General features: G+C 51.4%; 1 protein-coding gene across 1 annotated transcript in view; it reads left to right on the top strand.

Annotated features, from left to right (window-relative positions):
- Positions 1–10,125: 10,125 nt before the first annotated feature.
- Positions 10,126–19,874, top strand: part of LOC113837302 (RNA-binding protein Nova-2-like) — a 34,353-nt gene continuing 24,604 nt past the window's right edge. Inside the window, 1 exon segment of the mRNA XM_027430966.2 lies at positions 10,126–10,216. Within this exon segment, the coding sequence (XP_027286767.1) occupies positions 10,132–10,216 (85 nt within the window). The 5' untranslated portion in view covers positions 10,126–10,131.

Genomic DNA, 19,874 nt, shown 5'->3' with positions numbered 1-19,874 from the left:
CTGTCCTGGCACTCACTCTGGAGACCAGGCTGGCCTCGAACTCACAGAGATCCGCCTGCCTCTGCCTCCCAAGTGCTGGCACTAAAGGTGTGAGACACCACTGCCTGGCTAACACATGGATCTTAATAAAGAGTCGAAGACCCAAAAGATAAAGATTAAGCACTCTGCAGGGACGCCTATGGGGGTGCACGGGAAGAGAAAGTTACTAAAAGTAAATTCTCCAGGGCCATCAAGATGGCTGAAGTGGTAAAAGCGCTTGCAGCCAAGCCTGACGACCTGAGTTCAATCCCCCGGACTCACATGGTGGAAGGAGAGAACCAACTCCCGAAAGCTGTCACCAAAGATGATAGCATTAACTAAATGCCCATGGCTTCTTGCCAGGGAGACAGGGAGGTCCACCAAGAAGACAGGAGAATGAGGGGACAGGGCCAGAAGCAGTGACACTGTCACCCCTGCAGCCAGCAAGAGCAAAGGCTACTTCTGCCCATGCCTAATACACCAGAGATCCTAGGTTCGATCCTTAGCATTGCAGAAGGAAAAAGAAAAGAAAGGAGATGGCGTGAGGGTGGGGTGTCAGTTGGTAGTGTGCTTGCCTAGCATGCACAGAGGCATGGGTTCCATCCCAAGCACTGTAGAAACCTGATGTCCTAGTTTGCTTTCTGTTGCAGTGCTAAACACTATGACCAAAAGCACCCCGGGGAGGAAAGGGTTTATTGGCTTATACAGCACAGGCTACACAGTCCATCACTGAGAGAAGGCAGGGCAGGAACCTGGAGACAAGATGAGAACAATGCCAACAACTTTGCTCAGCCTGCTTTCTTGTACAAGCCAGGACCGCTTGCCCAGGGGTGGCACTGCCAACGAGTGAGCTAGGCACTCTCACATCAACCATTAATTAAGGAAAATGTCTCCACTGACTTGCCCACGGGCCAATAGGATGGAGACTATTCCTCAATTGAGGTTTCCTCCTCCTGGATGATGCTAGCTCGTGTCAAGATGAAAAAAAAACCAAACGAGCAAACAAACAAACAAAACCCCTAAGCAATACATGGTGACTGTGGTCTGCAATCCCAGCATTTTGGAGGTAGAGGCAGGAGGATCAGAAATTCAAGCTCACCCTCAGCTACATAGTAAATTCCAGATCAGCCTGGGCTACACTGAGACTCTGTCTCAAACAAACCAAAAAGCCCGGCTCTACTGCTAGTCTGCTTGTGGTATGTCCTCCTTGTTCCTTGTGCCTCGGTTTCTCCCCAGCTCCTTCCTCCACAAACTCAAGACAGGAAGTGCAGCCACAGACAGCACACCAGAGAGATGCCGGTACCCCCACCGCCACGTGTCATGATTCACGGCAGCCAAGATCAGAGGCGGTGCTCATCCACACATGAAATGGCACGGCAAATGTACAATGGGATACTAGTCAGCAATGTGAAAAGCAAAAGCCAGGGCTGGAGAGATGACTCGGAGATCAAGGGCACTCACTGCTCTTGTAGAGGACCTGTGTTTGGTTCTCAGCACCCACGTGGCAACTCACAAATGCCTGTCACTTCGGTTCCAGGGCATCAGAATACATATGGCACACATCAGCTCACACAAGCACACACTCATGAAAAAATAACACATTAAAGAAAGAAAAAAAAAAAGAAAAGAAAAATCTAGGGACGGTGCCACAAGCCTATGGTCCCAGCATTTGTCAGGCAGGACCTGGGGGTCAGGAGATTAGTCTCTGCTATGCAGCAAGTTCAAGGTCAGCCTGGTCTGCCAGAGACCTGATCTCAAGAAACAAACAAGAAGAAGAAAAAGATGAGTATGGCTGCAGCCTGGGACGGGTGGGTCAGTGTGGAAGAAGTCAGCTAAAGAAGACTCCTGGGAGTGCTGGGGGGGGGGCGGGTTACTGAGGACCTGGGGCTGGGAGGGAAGTGAGCAGAAAGAAGATTTGTAACCTTAAGACCCAGCAGCAAGGGTTTGCGCTTGGCTTTGGGTACAAGGAAAGCAGGGGTGTCTAGGGCAACGGCAGGGTTTCTGGCCTGAGCAACTGGCAGCGTTTGGAATTGATCCCAGTGGCAGTTACAGAGTCCCAGGGAGATGTTAAAGCTGGGATGGGGGTGGGGACTCAGTCAGATGCCAAAAAAACACCAAGGTGGCAGCCAGTGCTGGGACACAAGCCTGAGAGGCGAGAGACAAGAGAGGGATTCGAGCTCTTATTCTGCCTCCAAATTCCCATAGGCTCCAGGGCAAAATAAGACCTCTGCTAATGTCTGTAATCCCAGCACTTGGGAGCTGGAGGCAGGAGAATCAGGCATTCAAAACCAGTCTTAGCTATATATCAAGGTCCAGGCCGGCTGAGGCTATGTGAGACCTTGCCTCAAAACATGTATAACTTCTCTGGACCCCAATTTTTCCATCTTGCAAAAAAAGTCATTATAAGCCAGGTGGTGGTGGTGCACACTTTTAATGCCAGCATTTGGGAAGCAGAGACAGACAGATCTCTGAGAGTTCTAGGCCAGCCTGATCTACAAAGCCAGTTAGGACAGCCTCCAAAGCTATAGAGAAACACTGTCTCAAAAAAAAAAAAAAAAAGTCATTAGGAATAAAAGACCCATGGGGTAGGGCCCAGTGTTTGTCTACAATCCACTTCAATAGTAAGGGTTTTGCCTGGTATGTGCAATGCCCTAGGTTCCATCCCCAGGATGACTTAAGGAGGAGGGACACGCTGGAGAGATGGCTCAGCCATTAAGGACACTGGCTGCTCTTCCAGAGGACTCAGACCCAGGTCCTTGCACCCACAAGGTGGCTCACAACCATTTGTAACTCCAAATCTGTGCATCTGCCCCGTTCTTCTGGCTTCCTTGAGCACTCCTTGCACTTGCCACACAGACATACATGCCAGCAAACACCCATACACGTACAATTTTAAAACTGTTAAAGAAAGAAAAAGAGGAACCAGGAGACATCCCCGTTGGTAAAGCGCTTGCTGTACATGGATTCCCCGAAACCCACATGAAATAGCCAGGTGAGGCGGTACATACTTTTAATCCTAGTGCCAGGGAGATGAAAGCAAGAGGATCCTTGAGGCTTGTGGAGCAACCAGCCTAGACTATTCAGCAAGCTCCGGGCCAACGAGAGAGCCTGTCTCAAAAGTACAAAGTAGATAGCTCCTGAAGAAGAGGAGCTACACACACACACACACACACACACACACACACACACACACACACACACACACAATCAGGAAATGAAATTTGGCTTCAAGGTAAGACAGAAATTCCAACCGTTTCTGAAAAAGACCCAAACATACATCCATCACTCATTTTCTTTTGCTTTGGCTTTAGACAAGAGTTCACCTTGTCCAGTCTGGCCTCCAACTCACTATCTAGCCAAGGCTAGTCTGGAGATCTTGACCCTCCTTTCTTAGGCTCCCAAGTGCCACCCCCAGCCACACTTTACAGTTTTGCTCAGTATTCTGGGCGTCGATGATAATGAAATTAAAATATCAATCAACTCTAAAAAAAATGGTGAAGATACTCTATCTAATATTGAGCCAAGATTCTTTATGTAAAAATAAACAAGCATGTCTTGTCATCAGTATGTGAATTTGCTTTCATCTTTAACACATGGTAAAAAAAAAACGATATGCATGATTTTGAAATAAATGGTTTTATAGCTTGGGGTCAGTAGACATTTGTGTACATGATTTTTACTCCTATTTTCCCAAGTTCACATAAAAATTCCTCAAACCTTAAGATGTCACTAGTGGAAGAAGTTTGAGAGTCTCAGGACTGAGCTGGGCATGGTAGCGCATGCCTGTAATCCCAGGACTGGAAAGCAGAGGCAGGCTGAGGTCTGTGAGTCCAAGGCCAGCCTGGTCTACACAATGAGACTGTCTGAAGAAGGGGGGGGGAGGAAGAGGAGGAGAAAGAGAAGGAGGAGGAGGAGGAGGAGGAGGAGGAGGAGGAGAAGAAGAAGCTGTTCTAGACTGATTCATATGTAGTGGTACACATACCTGTAATCTGAAAGTTCATTTGTCATCCTCAAGCTATATAGGGAATTCAGGCTGGCCTGGGTTGCATTAGACTCTGTCTCAAAATCAACACACACACACACACACACACACACACACACACACACACACACACACACACACGCTCCTGGGCTAAGGTAGAAGGGATCTATATTTTCATGGGGAAAAAATTGTGTTCAGTTTTATGCCTTGCATCATAACAAAAAAAAATAAGAATTCCTTTAGAAATTTTAAAAGTTAGGGTCTGGAGAGATGGCTCAGAAGTTAGGAGCACTAACTGCTCTTGCAGAGGACCTGAGTTCTCCCAACACCCACAGAGTGGCTCAAAACCATCCCTATCTCCATCCAGGTCCGTGGGCACCAGACATATACGTGGTGTATATATACACACATGTAGGCACAAAAAAAAAGATAAGCATAAAATAAATATTTTAAAATTAAAGATAAATAAATGTATTTTGTGTGAAAGGTCGGGGTTCGTGGAAACCAAATGACAGTCTTTCTATCAGGAGAGTCCCATGGATCGCCCTCGGTCACCGGTCTTGACTGCCAGGGCCTTCATCCGCTGAGCCACCTCGAAAGCCCAAGACTCTTAATTTCTAACACCGAGTTCACAAAGTTTGCAAACCCCTGCACCACACAATCCTGCCTCTCCCAAATCCCGAGAGGATGTGTGATATTCACTGCAGCTCAGATTGAGCTCTTTGTTTTCCTGGCTTGGACTCGTGGAATCCTCACCACACCCTCAGCTCTGATTGCCATTTGACAGATGGTGACAGACTAGGAGACAGCCCAGGCTGGATAGAGGTCACCCAGCTGGGAGGGAGAGGAAGGGGCGGGGCCAGTCTCTCCTGAGCCTGCGCACTTGATACCTGCCCACTTGCTCAGTGGTCCGGCGGCTCTCAGTTTGCTGCCACCTACAGCTGTGAGTGCCTAGAGCCAGCAGTCCTTAGAGGCCCCCTTAGAACACAAGGCACATCCTCCTTAAGCCCCAGCCGGCGGCACCGTGTTAGCCCCCTTTTTGCAAGCTAGAAAGCTGAAACCTCTCATCCAAAATCACAAAAGCTGCAAAGTCTCTCCAAGAGTGCACCGTGCTACCCCCTCTCCAAACTACCCCATTGTGAAGCTAGAGGGAAAAGATGACTAATAATGCATTCTTGGCTTCCTGGGTTCAAATGCCACCTTTCAAAACGGTGCTTGACAGGGGCCTGGTGGTGCAGGGCGGTGATTCCAGTCAGATACATGGGAAGCAGAAGCACAGGAGTGTTGTGCGTTTAAGGTCAGTCTAGGTAACTTAATGGGATCCTAAGTCAAAACGAAAAGGAAGCCGGGCATAGTGGTTCCTGTCTGTAGTCCCCACACTGGAGAAACAGAAGGAAGAGGATGTCTGTGAGTTCAAATGCAAATCTCTGAGAGAGAGAGAGAGAGAGAGAGAGAGAGAGAGAGAGAGAGAGAGAGCAGGGCTGGAGAGTTGGCTCAGAGGTTAAGATCATTGACTGCTCTTTGAGAGGACCTGAGTTCAATTCCAGGAACTCCATGGTAGCTCACAACCATCTGAAATGAGACCTGGTGTCCTCTTCTGTCATGTAGGCAGACATGGAAGCAGAAACACTGTATACATTATAAATAAATAAATCTTTACAGAGACAGACAGACACACACGCGAGCACACACACACACACACACAGAGACAGAGAGAGAGAGAGAGAGAGAGAGAGAGAGAGAGAGAGTCTAAAAAAAAGAAAGAAAAAGATTTGCTGTCTGGCTAGAAAATGGGGGCTGTAAGTGCCTAGAATCCCCCAGTGAGGGGCTGGGGGCGTGGCTCAGTGGTAGAGCCCCTGCCTAGAATCCCCCAGTGAGGGGCTGGGGGCGTGGCTCAGTGGTAGAGCCCCTGCCTAGAATTCCCCAGTGAGGGGCTGGGGTGTGGATCAGCGGTAGTGCACTTGGACAAAATGTACAAGGTCATAGATTGACTCTGTAAAAAAGTTTTAGTATCTAGGTGACAGCACACTCTCCAGGCCTGTTTCCTTTTCTGCAAAAAGGAAATCATAATAATAACTTAACCATACGGCCATGGTTAAGTCTTAAATTAGTTAGTACCTACAAAATTTTTAAAACAGCAGTCCATACCTCTTAAAGTTGGGAAATGTTCCCAGCAGCCCTGTGTGACTAACTAGACTATTTAACCCCAGTTTGTTTCAGGGAGAGAAAATGCATCGGATTCACTCACATCAAGTCAGAAACTGGCAAGGTTAGACCCTGTCTGCCTGTACTTTTATATTTTTAGTCATGTTGTGTGTGTGTGTGTGTGTGTGTGTGTGTGTGTGTGTGTGTGTGTGTGTTGGAGGTCAAAGGACACCTTGCAGGAGTCATTTCTCTTCTTCCACAATGTGGGTCCCAGTGGTCAAATTCAGGACCTCAAGCTGGTTTGCAAGTACCTTTACCCGCTGAGCCCTCTCAGCAGCCCAGATGTGAACTTCTTACCACTGAATCAAAGTTCGATCCTTTACGGGTTTTAAGCATGAATGGGGCATTTTCTTAATTAATCATATAAGACCCAAAGGGGTCAGGACATACTCACATCGCCCAGCATGTAAACAGCAGAGCCAAGATTCAAACCCAGGCTCCTGTGTGTCCAGGCTGAAGCCTACCTGTTTGCCAATGAAATGCATACAGCATTGTAGAGAGAGGGGCAGCTGGTGAAGCTAACCTCCTCTGGCATGGGCTAAGTCTCTGCTAGCCTTGGTCCTGGACCCTGTCCAGACTAAGTAACCATCCCTCTGAATGCACTGGGGTGGCACGGATGAAGAGAGAAGGTGCAGCCCCCTCCACCACCTCTGATTGGGGCCTTGCAATCCCCCAGGATTTGGTGCTTGGAAAGCTGACGTTGGGTTGCTATGGTGATGGGTTTGGGGCGGTTGCCATGACAGCAGAACTAGCCTTGGTTTAAAAATATCTAGGAGGAGGTTTGTGTTTGTGTGAGTGTAAGTGCCTGACCGACCATGCTGTTTTGTGTGGGTCCAAACGGGAGTGTTTGGGGGGGGAGGGCTGGGTGGCACTGGGACTGCAGGCATGACTTGGGGAAAGGGGTGAGGGCTTCACACACACACACACACAGCAATCCAAGTGTGTTGTACGCTTGCCACTGAGCAGCCCTTGAAGTCCAGTCATATGTACCAGACTTTGCTGGTCCTGTATCTAAACGTGCACGGTACCCAGTTTATGCTGAGCTATAACGAAAGCCACTCGGTTTAGACTCCCCTTGCCACCAACATGTATGTCTTATGTAAGCAAGGTTGTATGTTTCTTATAGCTTTGGTCACGTATGTGTAACTTCTGGGGAAGGGGGGGGACAAATTTGGAACTGTGAGTCTGAATACGCCTACATGGGACATATTTGGATATTAGATGTCACTGCTTTGATATTAAATACACATCTATTTGTGTGTAGGAGCCTGTGCTGTGGTTTTGTTCTGAATGACTTGAGTGTGCATTTTAGGGATGTGCGTGTGTACAAGTGTTCTCGGTGGTCCTCTCCTGGTCAGTCTTTCTAAAATCAGTGTGGAACGTGTGCCCCATGTGACTGAGTGTGTATGTTGGGGAGAACTTCACATGCAACTCCACGGGTGCTGGGAGACATCACCTGTGTACTGCGGGGGTCTGTGAGATGCTGAGGTCCGAAGGTGTGGATCTCAGCCCAACCTCAGTGTTTCCCTGCATCCCCTCTTGCCTCTTCTCTGTCTCCATGGCAACCAGCTCCTCAGCTCCCTCCAGGAAGATAGAGGGGGAGGATCCAGACTGCAGTGGACCACAACCCCCTCCCATCCCCCTTGGCTGAAGGGACAATGGGGGGAGGGGCAGGTGGGCGTCCACCTCATCCACCCTAGGCCATCTGCTGTCTCCACTGTCCTGGGGACCTGAGTGCACAGCAAGGGAGGGGCAGGTGGGGTGGAGCAGATCCTAGTGCCACAGACTACCCCACCCCCAGCTGCCACAGCTACCCACTCCTGGACCCCTCTGGGGCTAGACTTGCCTCTGACCAAGCTAGAAAGGAAGGCAGCCCTGGAGACCAGGCATCTAGGGAGCCAAAAATGCATATATCTGAGAACACAGACTATTGGCAACAACCCACTCCAAGGAAGAGCTTCCTATCTCCTATGGCTTCAGGCTTTGGAATTAGGCTTGTCCCCCATCCAAATCCCAGTTTCCTCTCTGCCTAGCCATGTGCCCTTGGAAAAAGCCTTTCTGCAGCCTCTACTCTGTCATCTGAAAATCAAAATTTTCTAAAAAGTGACCAGAATGACAATACTTACTCTACAAAGCACTAAGGCTGTTTTGTTCCGTGCTGTGTCCCAGGGTCTAGGGCAGTATCTGTCACTCAGTGGGTGGGCCATCAGTACTGGAGTGCCACTCGGCTTCTGTGACAGCTACTTGCTTTAACTTGATTTCAAGTCTCCTGAGCCCGACAGTAGCCGTATGTCCACTCTTCATGGCTAGATGGACGATCCAGAGTGGAATTTCCTTGCTGACAGTCATATGACACTTGAAGGGACAAGTCTTGTTTTGGCTATGTGACAGGGGACCTCTTGCCATTATTTCCTTTTCTTCTTTTGTTTTTTGTTTGTTTGTTTGGTTTGTTTCTTGTTGCTTTGGTTGTTGTTTGTTTTTATTAACAAAGGGTCTTCTTACACTGTAGCCCGGACTGGCTTCAAACTCAGGGCATTCCTCCTGCTCCTCCCGTCAAATGCTGGGATTACATGAATGAGCGCCCACTCTTGGCTGTTTCAGGTCTCTGAGGCTCACAATAATAAAAGTACACCCCATCTTTGTTTCCCTGTGGGATTAAATGAGAACTTCTTACTTAGGACCACCCCTGGCACAGAGCAAGTGCAGAAGAAATGCTCTTTAGAAGCGAGAAAGGCTGGCACGCGCACGCACCACCCCCCCCCCCACACACACACACACAATCCCGGCACTTGGGAGGCTGGAGGCAGGAGAATCCGGAGTTCAAGGCTAGCCTGAGCTACACGGTGACTTCAAAGCCAGTTTGAGCTACATTTGACTCTGTCCCGCCCTGCCCCTCCGCAAATAAAAGGGTGAAGGGTAAGGAAGGAAGGCGTGGAGGAGCCTCATGGTCCCTATTATACCCTGCAGGGGGGAGTCAGGTCTCTCCCTTCCAAGCGTGATGGGCGTGGCCAACCCGGAGGACCGTGGCCCAGGCTTCAAGGGTGGACCAATGGGGGCGCCGAAGGGCGTGGCCCTGCTTGGCATGGGCGTGACCTTGTGCGGGTGGGAGGGGCCAGGACGCTGTGGGAGCCTAGGCTGAGAAGATGCTCGGGCCAGCAGCCACCGCCAGCAGCCCGGTCGCCGCTGCCGTCCGCGCCCGCAGCCCCCGGGGCCCCCACTAGCGGCCGCCTCCGCTTCTTCTCTCCGGCCCCCCGCCCTGCATAGGGCCTTGGGAGGGGTGGGGGGGCTCGGCCCTCCGCATCCGTGGGGAGCCCCCCGAGAAAGGGCACCAGGAAGGTGTCCTGTCCCTTCTGCACCGCACTGGCTCAACCAAAGTGCCGGCGGCTTCGGTGATCTCTCAGAGAGACCGGGACCCCACCCACCCCTCCAGTTCTCCATCCCAGAACCCCCCCACCCTCCCCCCACCCCACCCCCCCCACCCACCCACCCCATCCTCTCCACCCTGCTCTCCCCGGTCCTCCCGCACTGTCAGCAGCGCGCGCTCGCTCTCTCTCTCTCTCTCTCGGCGGCACCCCCCCCCACCGCAGCCCCCTCCCCGCTTCCCCCCTCCCCGCCGCTCCCCTTCTTCCCCCTCCCCTCCGCCCCCTCCCTCCCTCCCCTCCCCTCCTCCCTCCCCTCCCCCTCCCCCGCCCCCCCACCATGAGGATGATGGCCGCCGGCGCGGTGCACGGCCTCTTCACGGCCTCCGCGGCCCCGCAGCCGCCGCCGCCCCCGCCCCGCCGCCGCCCGCCGCAGCCCCAGCCTCCCAGCAGCCATCGCCGCCGCCACAGCAGCCGCCGCCGCCGCCGCAGCCGCCCCAGCAGCAGCAGCAGCAGCCGCAGCCGCAGCAGCAGCAGCAGCCGCAGCCGCCGCCCCAGGCCCCCCCGATGGAGCCCGAGGCCCCGGATTCCCGCAAGAGGCCCCTCGAGACGCCCCCCGAGGTGGTCTGCACCAAGCGCAGCAACACGGGAGGTGAGGCAGGGCTGCGGGACCGCGGCGCGGGGCCTGGGGGCGGGAGGGGGGGCCCGGCGGGGTAGGATCGCGCGCCGAAGGGGGCATCGCTGTCCTCCATCACCCTCTCCCACCCCACCCCCCCATCCCCGGCTGGCAGGTGCAAGTGCTCCGGGGAGGGGAGGGGCGCTCCTCCGCGCGACGAGCCGGGGACCCGGACGGACCCCTTTCTCTGTCGCCGCCGAGGCCCCTGGGGCTGAGAGCTTTGTCTGCGATGAGAGGGGCTTGAGGGGGGGGGAGGGAGGGGGTGGTTAAGTGTCCTTGTGGTGTCGGAGGGAGTCAAGGATGAGGGGCGTGGGTCCCTTCTGGGCCACTGTGTCCTTGAGGGGTGTGTGATGTGACCCTTTCGGGGGCAGGGGTGTCCCCCCCCCGGGTTGCGTGTCCCGGTTGGGGGAGGGGAAGGAGTAGAGGCAGGCCTGTGGACCAGGAGCTCCTGAGCCAACCTCTCTCTCTCTCCCTGGGGATGTCCTGAGCAAGGGTTGTCCCGGAAAGGGGCGGGTGTGGACGGTATGAGTGGCCGTGCGTGGGGACAAGCTGGGTGGGTGTGTTGGGTGACACGGAGGAAAGGGTGGTGTGTAAAACTGGAGGGAAGGAGATGGAAGGCCAGGACAGGTGTACGGCGTACGTGTGGGTACTGTAGGGCCTGGGTATGTGACATTAATTAAGAGACCATGGGAATGACAGGGTAATGGGTGTGTGTGTGTGTGTGTGTGTGTGTGTGTGTGTGTGTGTGTGTGTAAAAGACAGGGCTGAACGGGAGACCCTCCAGGGTGGAAGTGTAACAGGGGAAGGTATGTGCTCATCACTCCGGAGGGGTGTGTGTGACGTGCAAGGGGGTGTGTAGGTAGGCAGGGAAGATGGGCTCCGGGTGTGAACCCTGAGAATATGCGTGGCTTGGGGCAAGGGGTTTCCAACATGTGGGGGATACCAGTGCGTAAGGGGTAGAGTGGGACCAAGGAGAAGCCGGTGCTGGGGTGTGACAGGGGAGAAGGGTGTGGGTGTGACTCCAGAGAGGCTGTGGCTGGGTGTGCCACCCGGAGGTGTGCAACGGTGACATCAGAGGAGGTGTGTAACTGGGGGGGGCGGTGGGGGGTATGAGAAGGGAGAGCTGGGACTTGTGGTTCAGTGAAACCCATTGAAGGTGTGTTCACAAGGATGAGAAAAAAAAAATGGAGTTCCAAGTTGTTAGTATTTAGGCATCTGTACTGGCCTGCATTTGGAGTTCTGACAGGATACACCCTCAGCTGCTGCCACTAAGAGCAAGCAGCACCTGTGCCCATTCACTATGGTCCCTTTTAAAAAGGACCCTGCCCACCTCCTATCCCTCTCTATTTCTTTCTCTCGTTCTCTCTGTCTCTCCCTCTCTCTGCCTGTTCCCCCTCTCTCTGCCTCTCTCTGTCTCTGTCTCTGTCTCTGTCTCTCTCTCTCTCTCTCTCTCTCTCTGCCTCTCTTTCATCTCTCCCACCATTCCTTTCCCCAGAGTCTGGTCTCCCCCACCCCCACCCTCACCTATCCCTTTTTTTAAGGATCCTTTCCCCTTAATAAAAAAAAAAAAAAAAGAAAAGAAAGAAAAAGAAAACCTCTCCAATTGAACTCTGTGGCATGGCGTCTTTCTCTCTCAAGTCACCTCCCTCCCCTTTTTTTTTAAATTACAACACAAATGACTAGGGATGTATGCTCAGGCCACCCTGGATCCGGGAGATATGTGACACGAAAATATGAGTAGATGCGTAACACGGGGAGGTGTGTGTAGAGGTGTGTTACACCAGAAATGTGAGGGTTGGTGATGCAGGGTGTGACAACGTGTGTGTGTGTGTGTGTGTGTGTGTGTGTGTGTGTGTGTGTGTGTGTCTGCGAGGCAGCCCCATGTGAGATACCCCCAAAAAGGTGTAGGCTACACAAAACGGACCCTGTCTGTGTGTGTGTACCATCTGGGAGAGGTGTGTGCATAGCAGAAAAAGCCAAGCTAAGCACGGACTCGAGCTGCTACCCTTAATGCTGGTGGGACGGGGAGAAGGGGATCCTCAGAGCTCTCGGGCTCTCTCATAGCAAGGAGACCCCCAAATAGACGGATTCTCCCTCATGATCTCAAAATCCATCTTCATCTTGCCTTGAGCAAAGAGGGTCTATAACCTTCCTCCAGCTTGGCTCCGTGGTAGTCAGGGGCTGCCTCCCCACTCGCCTCCCCTGGAATATGCATGAGCCCCCACTTCTTTCTCTCACTCCAGACCCCCTCACCTCCAGCCAGGTGGGACAGGATTTCAAGTTCCCTTAGATGCCTGGGAGGGTGCTCAGCAGAAATTGAAGGAAAGGGAAGTTGGGGGAGGGGTGGGAGAGAATTTCCTGCCCGTCTTCCTGCACCCACCCCCAGCACACACACATGAAAATGTCCAAAGCCGGCTTCCTTTCTTCCTTCCTGCCCTGCTGCTGTTGCCAGTCCCGGTAAGGATCAGGGACCCAGATTTGGCTAGGCGGCAATTGCAGTGCAGTGAGTGGCTGCTAATGACTGTCCCAGGGCTGTTTGTAGTACTTACTACCACCAGGCAGGCTCGCTCTGAGATCTGGGCGAATTTCTCAATACAACCCTCTAAAGAGATTATTGAAAGTGTGTGGGTGTGGGTGTGGGTGTGGGTGTGTGTGTGTTAACCAGTCAGGGTAACTGAGGCTCGGTGATCTAAAACAGCTTGTCCAAGATCACAGGACTTCTAATGGCAGATGCAAGATTTATTGAAGCCTGGACTGATTGGTTGCAGGTCACGGAGACTTAACCACTGGGATTTCATGTTTCTTTCTACAGTGGCAAAACTAAGTGGAATCTTTAGGGACTATAACCTGCAGACTGTCATCCACCTCCAGGCCGTATTTGGGGAAACTGAGGCCAGGAGATACAAAAGAGTAGTTCTCTATTGAGAGAAACAGTCTGGAGCAAGGCAAGTGTTGGTGACTTTGATCTCAAAATTGCTGGTTCCTTTCAATAGAGAACAGTGGTGGCTCGGGGGGTGCTTGGCCAACCCCTACCCCTCTCTGAGCTTCTCTGTCCCCAGCTTCCAAATGCAGACATGACAATAAGGGCATGGATAATGTCATAATGGCTAGCATATCATTGCTTAATGTCTGACACGCGGTTCCATCTCACGCTCCCCATATGCTATGATGTAAAAATACTAATAAATTAGAATCGTGGCTAACATTTATGGTGCCAGGAAATATTGCGGAAACTATTGGACATGGGTCATTGAATACTTCCAAATCAGTCACCCATCTTCAAATGAACAGCTGAAGCCCAGAGAGGTTTGGGAACTTGGGCAACCACATTCAGCTCAGCTGAAGCAGGGCTATGATTTGAACTCAAGAGACTGATTCGACTATGTGGACAGATTCTATGGTGGATGCCTGTTCAGAGAGAACACTGGGGTTCACAGTGATGAAGGACTCTACTAGGGCATCACAGATGATAACAGACCAAACAAGCCATGATGTTAGAGGCAACGGGGACAACAGGAGCTAGTGACTTTGATCTCAAAGTTGTTGGTTGCTTTCAATGGAGAACAGTGGTGGCTGGGAGGAATGCCACTGGGAGGAAGAGGAGGCTACTCTGGGCAAGAGGGTTCCAATGAAGAGATTGGAAGAAAATCCAACCTCGGGAGTTAATCGAATAAATCAAAGAAGTTGCCCATAATCCCAGCTATGGAGAGGCTAAGGCGGGATGATTGGAAGCCCAAGGCCATCCTGGGCTACATAGTCAGACTCTGTCTCCAAATAGAAAAGGAAAATGAATAAACAAAAGACGGGGCTGGATTCCAGGACAGGCTGCAAAGCTACAGAGAAACCCTGTCTCAAAAAAAAAAAAAAAAACAAACAAAAGAGGGGGCTGGGGATCTGGTTCAACTGTGGAGCCTTTGCCCTGAATTCCCTAGTGGGGGACTGGGTACATGTCACAGTGGGAGAGCCCCTGCCTAGAATCCCCCAGTGAGGGACTGGGGGCATGGCTCAGTGGTAGAGCCCCTGCCTAGAATCCCCCAGTGAGGGGCTGGGGGCGTGGCTCAGTGGTAGAGCCCCTGCCTAGAATCCCCCAGTGAAGCACCTGCCTAGAATCCCCCAGTGAGGGGCTGGGGGCGTGGCTCAGTGGTAAAGCACCTGCCTAGAATCCCCCAGTGAGGGGCTGGGGGTGTGGCTCAGCAATCATATACTTGCCTAGCATGTGCAAGACAGTGAGTTCCATGCCCAGTACTGAGATTTGGGGGGCAGAGGACTCTGGTAAGCTTAAGAGTGTCCCTAGGGAGACTTTAAGGTGGCTCAGCTGGTACAGGTGCTTGCTGCATAAGCCTGGCCATTTGGATGGGATCCACGGATCACACACAAAGGAGGAAAGTGAGACACACATCCAGAAAGCTGTCCTTTGCCCTCCATGCATCATGGCCCACGAACCCACACACACATCATGCACACACAATAATAATAATAATAAAAAGTTAACCTTTAGTGCAGAGTGTAATTCTTAGGCTCTAACTTTCATGACCTGAAAATCTTGCCTGGTCCACCCTCTGCAGGCACAGACATACCTTATGCTCCAGGAGCTCCCCACCCAGATCTCAACCCCAGAACCCCTTACCCCCAACACACGCGCGCGCACACACACACACACACACACACACACACACACACACACACACAGAGAGAGAGAGAGAGAGAGAGAGAGAGAGAGAGAGAGAGAGAGAGAGAGACCAGGACAAGAGCCCAGGATGAATGGGGCCTGGAGAGATGGCTCAGCAGTCAAGAGCACATGTTCTTGCAGAGGACCCAAGTTCAATTCTCAGCACCCACACAGTGGCTCACAACCAATTGTAACTTACACTGGGGACCCAGTGCCTTCTTCTGACGTCCGAGGGTACTAGGCACGCATGTGGTACACATACACACAGTGCTGGCAAACATTTTTTAAGGTTTATTTTATGTCTCTGAGTGGTTTTTGCTGGTATGTGCTCACTTAAGCAAATCACTTATACATATAAAATAAATAAGACTAAAATTTTTAAAAAAAAAAAACAAGTTATGGAAGGAAACCTTCATGATTCAAAGCATATCATCACCGTGTATTTGGCATGGGACTCTGGGCCAGGGATATAAATAATCCAAGACTTAGTCTCCCCTCTGGAAAATGGGAACAGTAGGATTTACTGCTCTAGGTAAACTGATGGTCTGGGTGGTTCTGTCCAGTCACTGAAATTCCCTGTGACATGGTGACCCCTGTTGGTAACCGCCCCCATCCATGTGGGTTCCAGGGATCCAAACTCTAGTCCTATTGCCGGCGTGCATTGTCACTAAGGAACCATCTCCCCACCCCATCTATCATGACTCCTAACTGCCACCAAGAATCTAGAAGAATGAACCTTTAAAAAAAAAAAAAAGAAATTGATTTTTATCATTTTAACTTGCGTATATGCATATGCTCATTTGTATGTGTCCTCAGAGGCCAGAGGTGTGGGATTCCTCCCTAAAGCTGGGGTTATTATAGGCTGTTATAAGCCGCCAGATGTGGGTACTGGCAACAGCACTCCAGACATTTGCAAAAACAGTATGTCCTCTTAACTGGCTTGCCATCTCTTCAGTGCCAGAATAACCTTTTTTTTTTTTTTTCCCCGTTTAAGTGAGAGTTGCCTAAGGGGACTTTACCCTTGCTTTTTGTTTGGTTTGTTTACAGTCACGTTGCATTTATTCATTCCAGTGGATGGGGCACATCGAGTCAGCTTGTAAAAACTGGTTTTCTCCTTCCTCAGTATGGGTCCCAGGCATCAAACTCAGGTCACTGGATTTGGTGGCAGGCACCTTCATTTGATAAACCATCCTACCAGCACTGCAGTACCCGCCCACCCGCCCCCGCTCTCCTATTTTGGTATGCTATGGAATTGAACCCAGGACTTCACATATGCTAGGCAAGCGCTCTACACCTCCAGGCCCACTACACCTGTCTCTCGGTCTCTCTAACCATGTCACGCCTTCAGGATGTTACTCTGAGCAAGCACCATCCAAGACAGCCTGCTCTTCTGCACAAAATGACATATGATCATTCATGAGGGGACCCCAAACGTCCCCAAACGCCTTGATGTCCCACCCCTCCCCAGCACAGGCTTCCACACTGTACCCTAGGCATCTCATGGCTTTCCCCAGCCACTCCCACCCACCGTGCTTCCAGTGACACTCCCAATCTCACACCCCATCCTCTTCTAGCCTTCGTATAGCTCGGCAATTCTCCCATCCCCAGCCCCCACCAAGAACAGGTACCATGGGGACAACAAGCTCTCCCTTGGTTCCCTCTAGACATGGTGTCACCCAAAACCTCTCTAAGATATGTGCTTCTTTGACCCCATGTACACGCTAGTGTGTGTGTGTGTGTGTGTGTGTGTGTGTGTGTGTGTGTCTATACACCTATGTGTATGCATGGAGCTGGGGTCTCTACTTGAACATGGGCCTTCCTTATTTTTGGCTAGGCTGACAGCAAGCAAGTGCCAGCAAGCCTCCTGTCTCCACCAGGGTTTAAGGCAGACTTGAGTGTGAGACTTTTTGTATAGGTGCTAGAATCCAAACCCAGACTCCCGGGGTTGCACAGCAAATGCTTTTAACCACGGAGCGAGCTGTCCTCTCCAGACCCAAATGTTTTGCGGCTTGTACGCATGTGCGCGTGTGGTGTTTTGTTTTGTATCAAGACAGAGTTTCGCTATGTAGTCCTGGCAGTCTGGGTGTGTAGCCCAGGCTGGCTTTGAGCTTGCAGCAATCCTCCTGCCTCTGCCTCTTGAGTCCTGATATTAGAGATGAGTGCCACTGCATCAGCGTGGGCTCTAATTTTGTCACTGGTGATCTCCCAGGGAACTAAGCCACCTTACAGAATCCTCTCTGTGGCAGAGTGGAGAGTCCATTTCTCTGTGACAGTGTCCACTCTTATCCTTGGGGCAGACAAACTTTATCGGTAAGGCAGCGTACTGATTGAGTGTGCTGGAAGCATCATCAAGACAGATGGGCACGAAAGGAAGAGTTGGCCAGGGGCTTAGTAAGCAGGAGTCAGTTGGGCCAGCTTTGTCGTGAGTGGTGGCCATGCTTGACGTGGCAGTCCTGGAGGAGACAGGTGTAAGAGGGGCATGGAAGCATTCCTGGTCAATTTCTCTGCCACTGTCACTGGGCTCTGGGAGCTGTGTGAACCCAAACGGAGCTACTGAGAATGGGCTGGGGGTAAACAAGTGTGAGTTCTGGCTTCTGGTCTGTCTTTCTCACAGGCACAGAAAGTTCAATGGTGGCTGTTCAGACACAGGGAAAGGCCTGTGAAGTCTGGGGGCCAAGGTCAGTGTCTCTGTCTTTGCTGTAGGAAACAGAGACCTGGCTTCTTCCCAGAAGAGGTGGGACTCCATGTTGGTGGCCTGCCCCAAACAGGAAGGCTAGGTGGAAGTTTCTAGAAAGGACAGACGACAGACAGAGGTCCACAGCGGGGACTCCTGGCGTTAATATTTTTGAGTTTTGACACTCAGGAGGTTTCATCACCCACGAGCGGTTTTATTTGCTTCTTGACTATTTTGAGTTTCTGTTGCGGCACTGTCGGGGGGGAGGGGAGGGAGCCATTTCCACCTGCACAACTGTAATGACTGGGCAGTGGTTTTGAAATCTCACCCCAACTCTTTTGGTGGGTTATTTTCTTTCAGCGTGAAACAATGAGTTTTATTATGAATCTTTAATTTTTAAAATTATATGTATTCATTCATTTTGTGTGTTTGGGTGCGTGTGTGGGCACATGTGTGTAGAATGTGTGTGGGCGTGTGTGCCACAGCACACGTGTGGAGGTCTGAGAAGGGTGGTTTTCTCCTTCCACCATGTGGGATCAAGCTTGGGTTGTTAAGCTTGGTGGCAAATGCCTTCACCTGCTGAGCCGACCCACTGGCCTCTCGTTATAATATTTCCATAAGTACATCATTGCATTTTGTTCATACTTAGCCTCAATTTCTATCTCTTGTCCCTCCCTTCCTTGTGATTTCATGTCTTACATAGATGATGGATGACTGGACGAATAGACAATGCATACATACATGAAGCACAGACAGACAGACAGACAGACAGACAGACAGACACACACACACACACACACACACACACACACACATTTGAGACAGGGTCTTGTGTAGTACGGGCTCTCCTTAATCTCTGTAAGTAGCTCAGCATGACCTTGAACTCCTGATCCTCCTGTTTCCACCTCCCAATGGCTGACATTACAGGTGTGTGCTACTGTGCCCAGTTTACACAGTGCGGGGGCTCGAACACAGGACATCGTACGTGCTAGACAAGCAACCTCCCTTCGAGTGCATAAGCAGCCTCAATAATTAGATGGATTCTGCACCTGAGAGAAACTTGCTATATTTTGCTTCGTTTGGGGTTCCTGTCCCTTGTTTTTGTTTTCAGGGACGGGGTCTCGTGTTGGGGAGGAAGGCCTGGAGCTCCCTCTGTGCAGGATCCTCCTCTTAATGTGTCTCTGGTTCTGGGATTAGAGGCGTGCTCCCTCATCCCTGTTGTGGTATCTGTCTCCCTTCCACCCAGTTGTTTGTTTTAGTTACGGTTTATTTAGTTAATTAGGTATTCACTAAAGGTGTGTGCTTGTGCCTGTGTGTGCACGAGTGTGTGTGCGTGTGTGCATGTGTGCGTGTGTGTTTGTGTGTGTGCGCGCGTGCGTGCACCTGTGTGCGCACCTGTGTGCGTGTGCTCTCGCGCCCATGCACGCATGTGTGTGAGTGTGTATGTGTGTGCATGTGTGCTGTGTGTGCATGCCTGTGTGTGTGTGCACATGTGTGCACGCACGTGCCTGTGTGTGCGCTCGCATGTGTGCATGCATGCGCATGTGTTTGCGTGTGTGCATGCGTGCGCGTGTGTGCGTGCCTGTGTGCGTGTGTGCGCGTGCGTGTGTGCTGGGTACCTGAGCCTGTGTGTGTGCACATGTGTGCGCGTGCGTGTCTGTGTGTGCTCGCGTGTGTGAACGCACACCCATTCGTGCACGCCAAGCACCCTTACCCACTGAGCCATCTTGCTGGTCCAGGTTTCTTTGGGGTTCTTTTTGGTTGTTGTTGTTTGTTTGTTTGTTTTTTAAACAGAAACTCCCTCTGCAATCCAGGCTGGGCTGGGCATTTCAAATACCTCAGCTTCCTGAGTTCTAGGATGCAGGACGTGCACAGCCATGCATGGCTGGAAATCTTTTGAGGCATCTCGCTGGTCCATAATTCCCACCTTTAAATAAATGTGTTTCTGTGTCTTAGAAGTTTAAGGGAAAAGGAATCAGTTGTCTGTGTGGGCTCCCTGCTGTATCCCCAGCATCTAGTGCAAACATGGGCCTCAAATGGGTGGGGGGGGCACTTCTTGCAGAAAGGGAAGAAAGAGAGGAGAAGGAAAGATGTCACAAGTCAAGGGTACATAGGAGGGCAGAAATCAAGTGTATGGCAGAAGAAAACTAGAGAGAGCTGGTGAAATGGTTCAGCAGGGAGAAAAAAAAAACAAACTTCTGACCAAGCTTGATGACCTGAGTTCACTCCCCAGAACCCACAAGGTAGGAGGGAGACCATCAACTCTCCAGACTTACTCTGTGACCTAGACA

The sequence above is a fragment of the Cricetulus griseus genome, chromosome 9, assembly GCF_003668045.3.
Source record: "Cricetulus griseus strain 17A/GY chromosome 9, alternate assembly CriGri-PICRH-1.0, whole genome shotgun sequence".
Taxonomy (NCBI): domain Eukaryota; kingdom Metazoa; phylum Chordata; class Mammalia; order Rodentia; family Cricetidae; genus Cricetulus; species Cricetulus griseus.
This window is presented reverse-complemented; position numbering and strand designations above follow the sequence as displayed.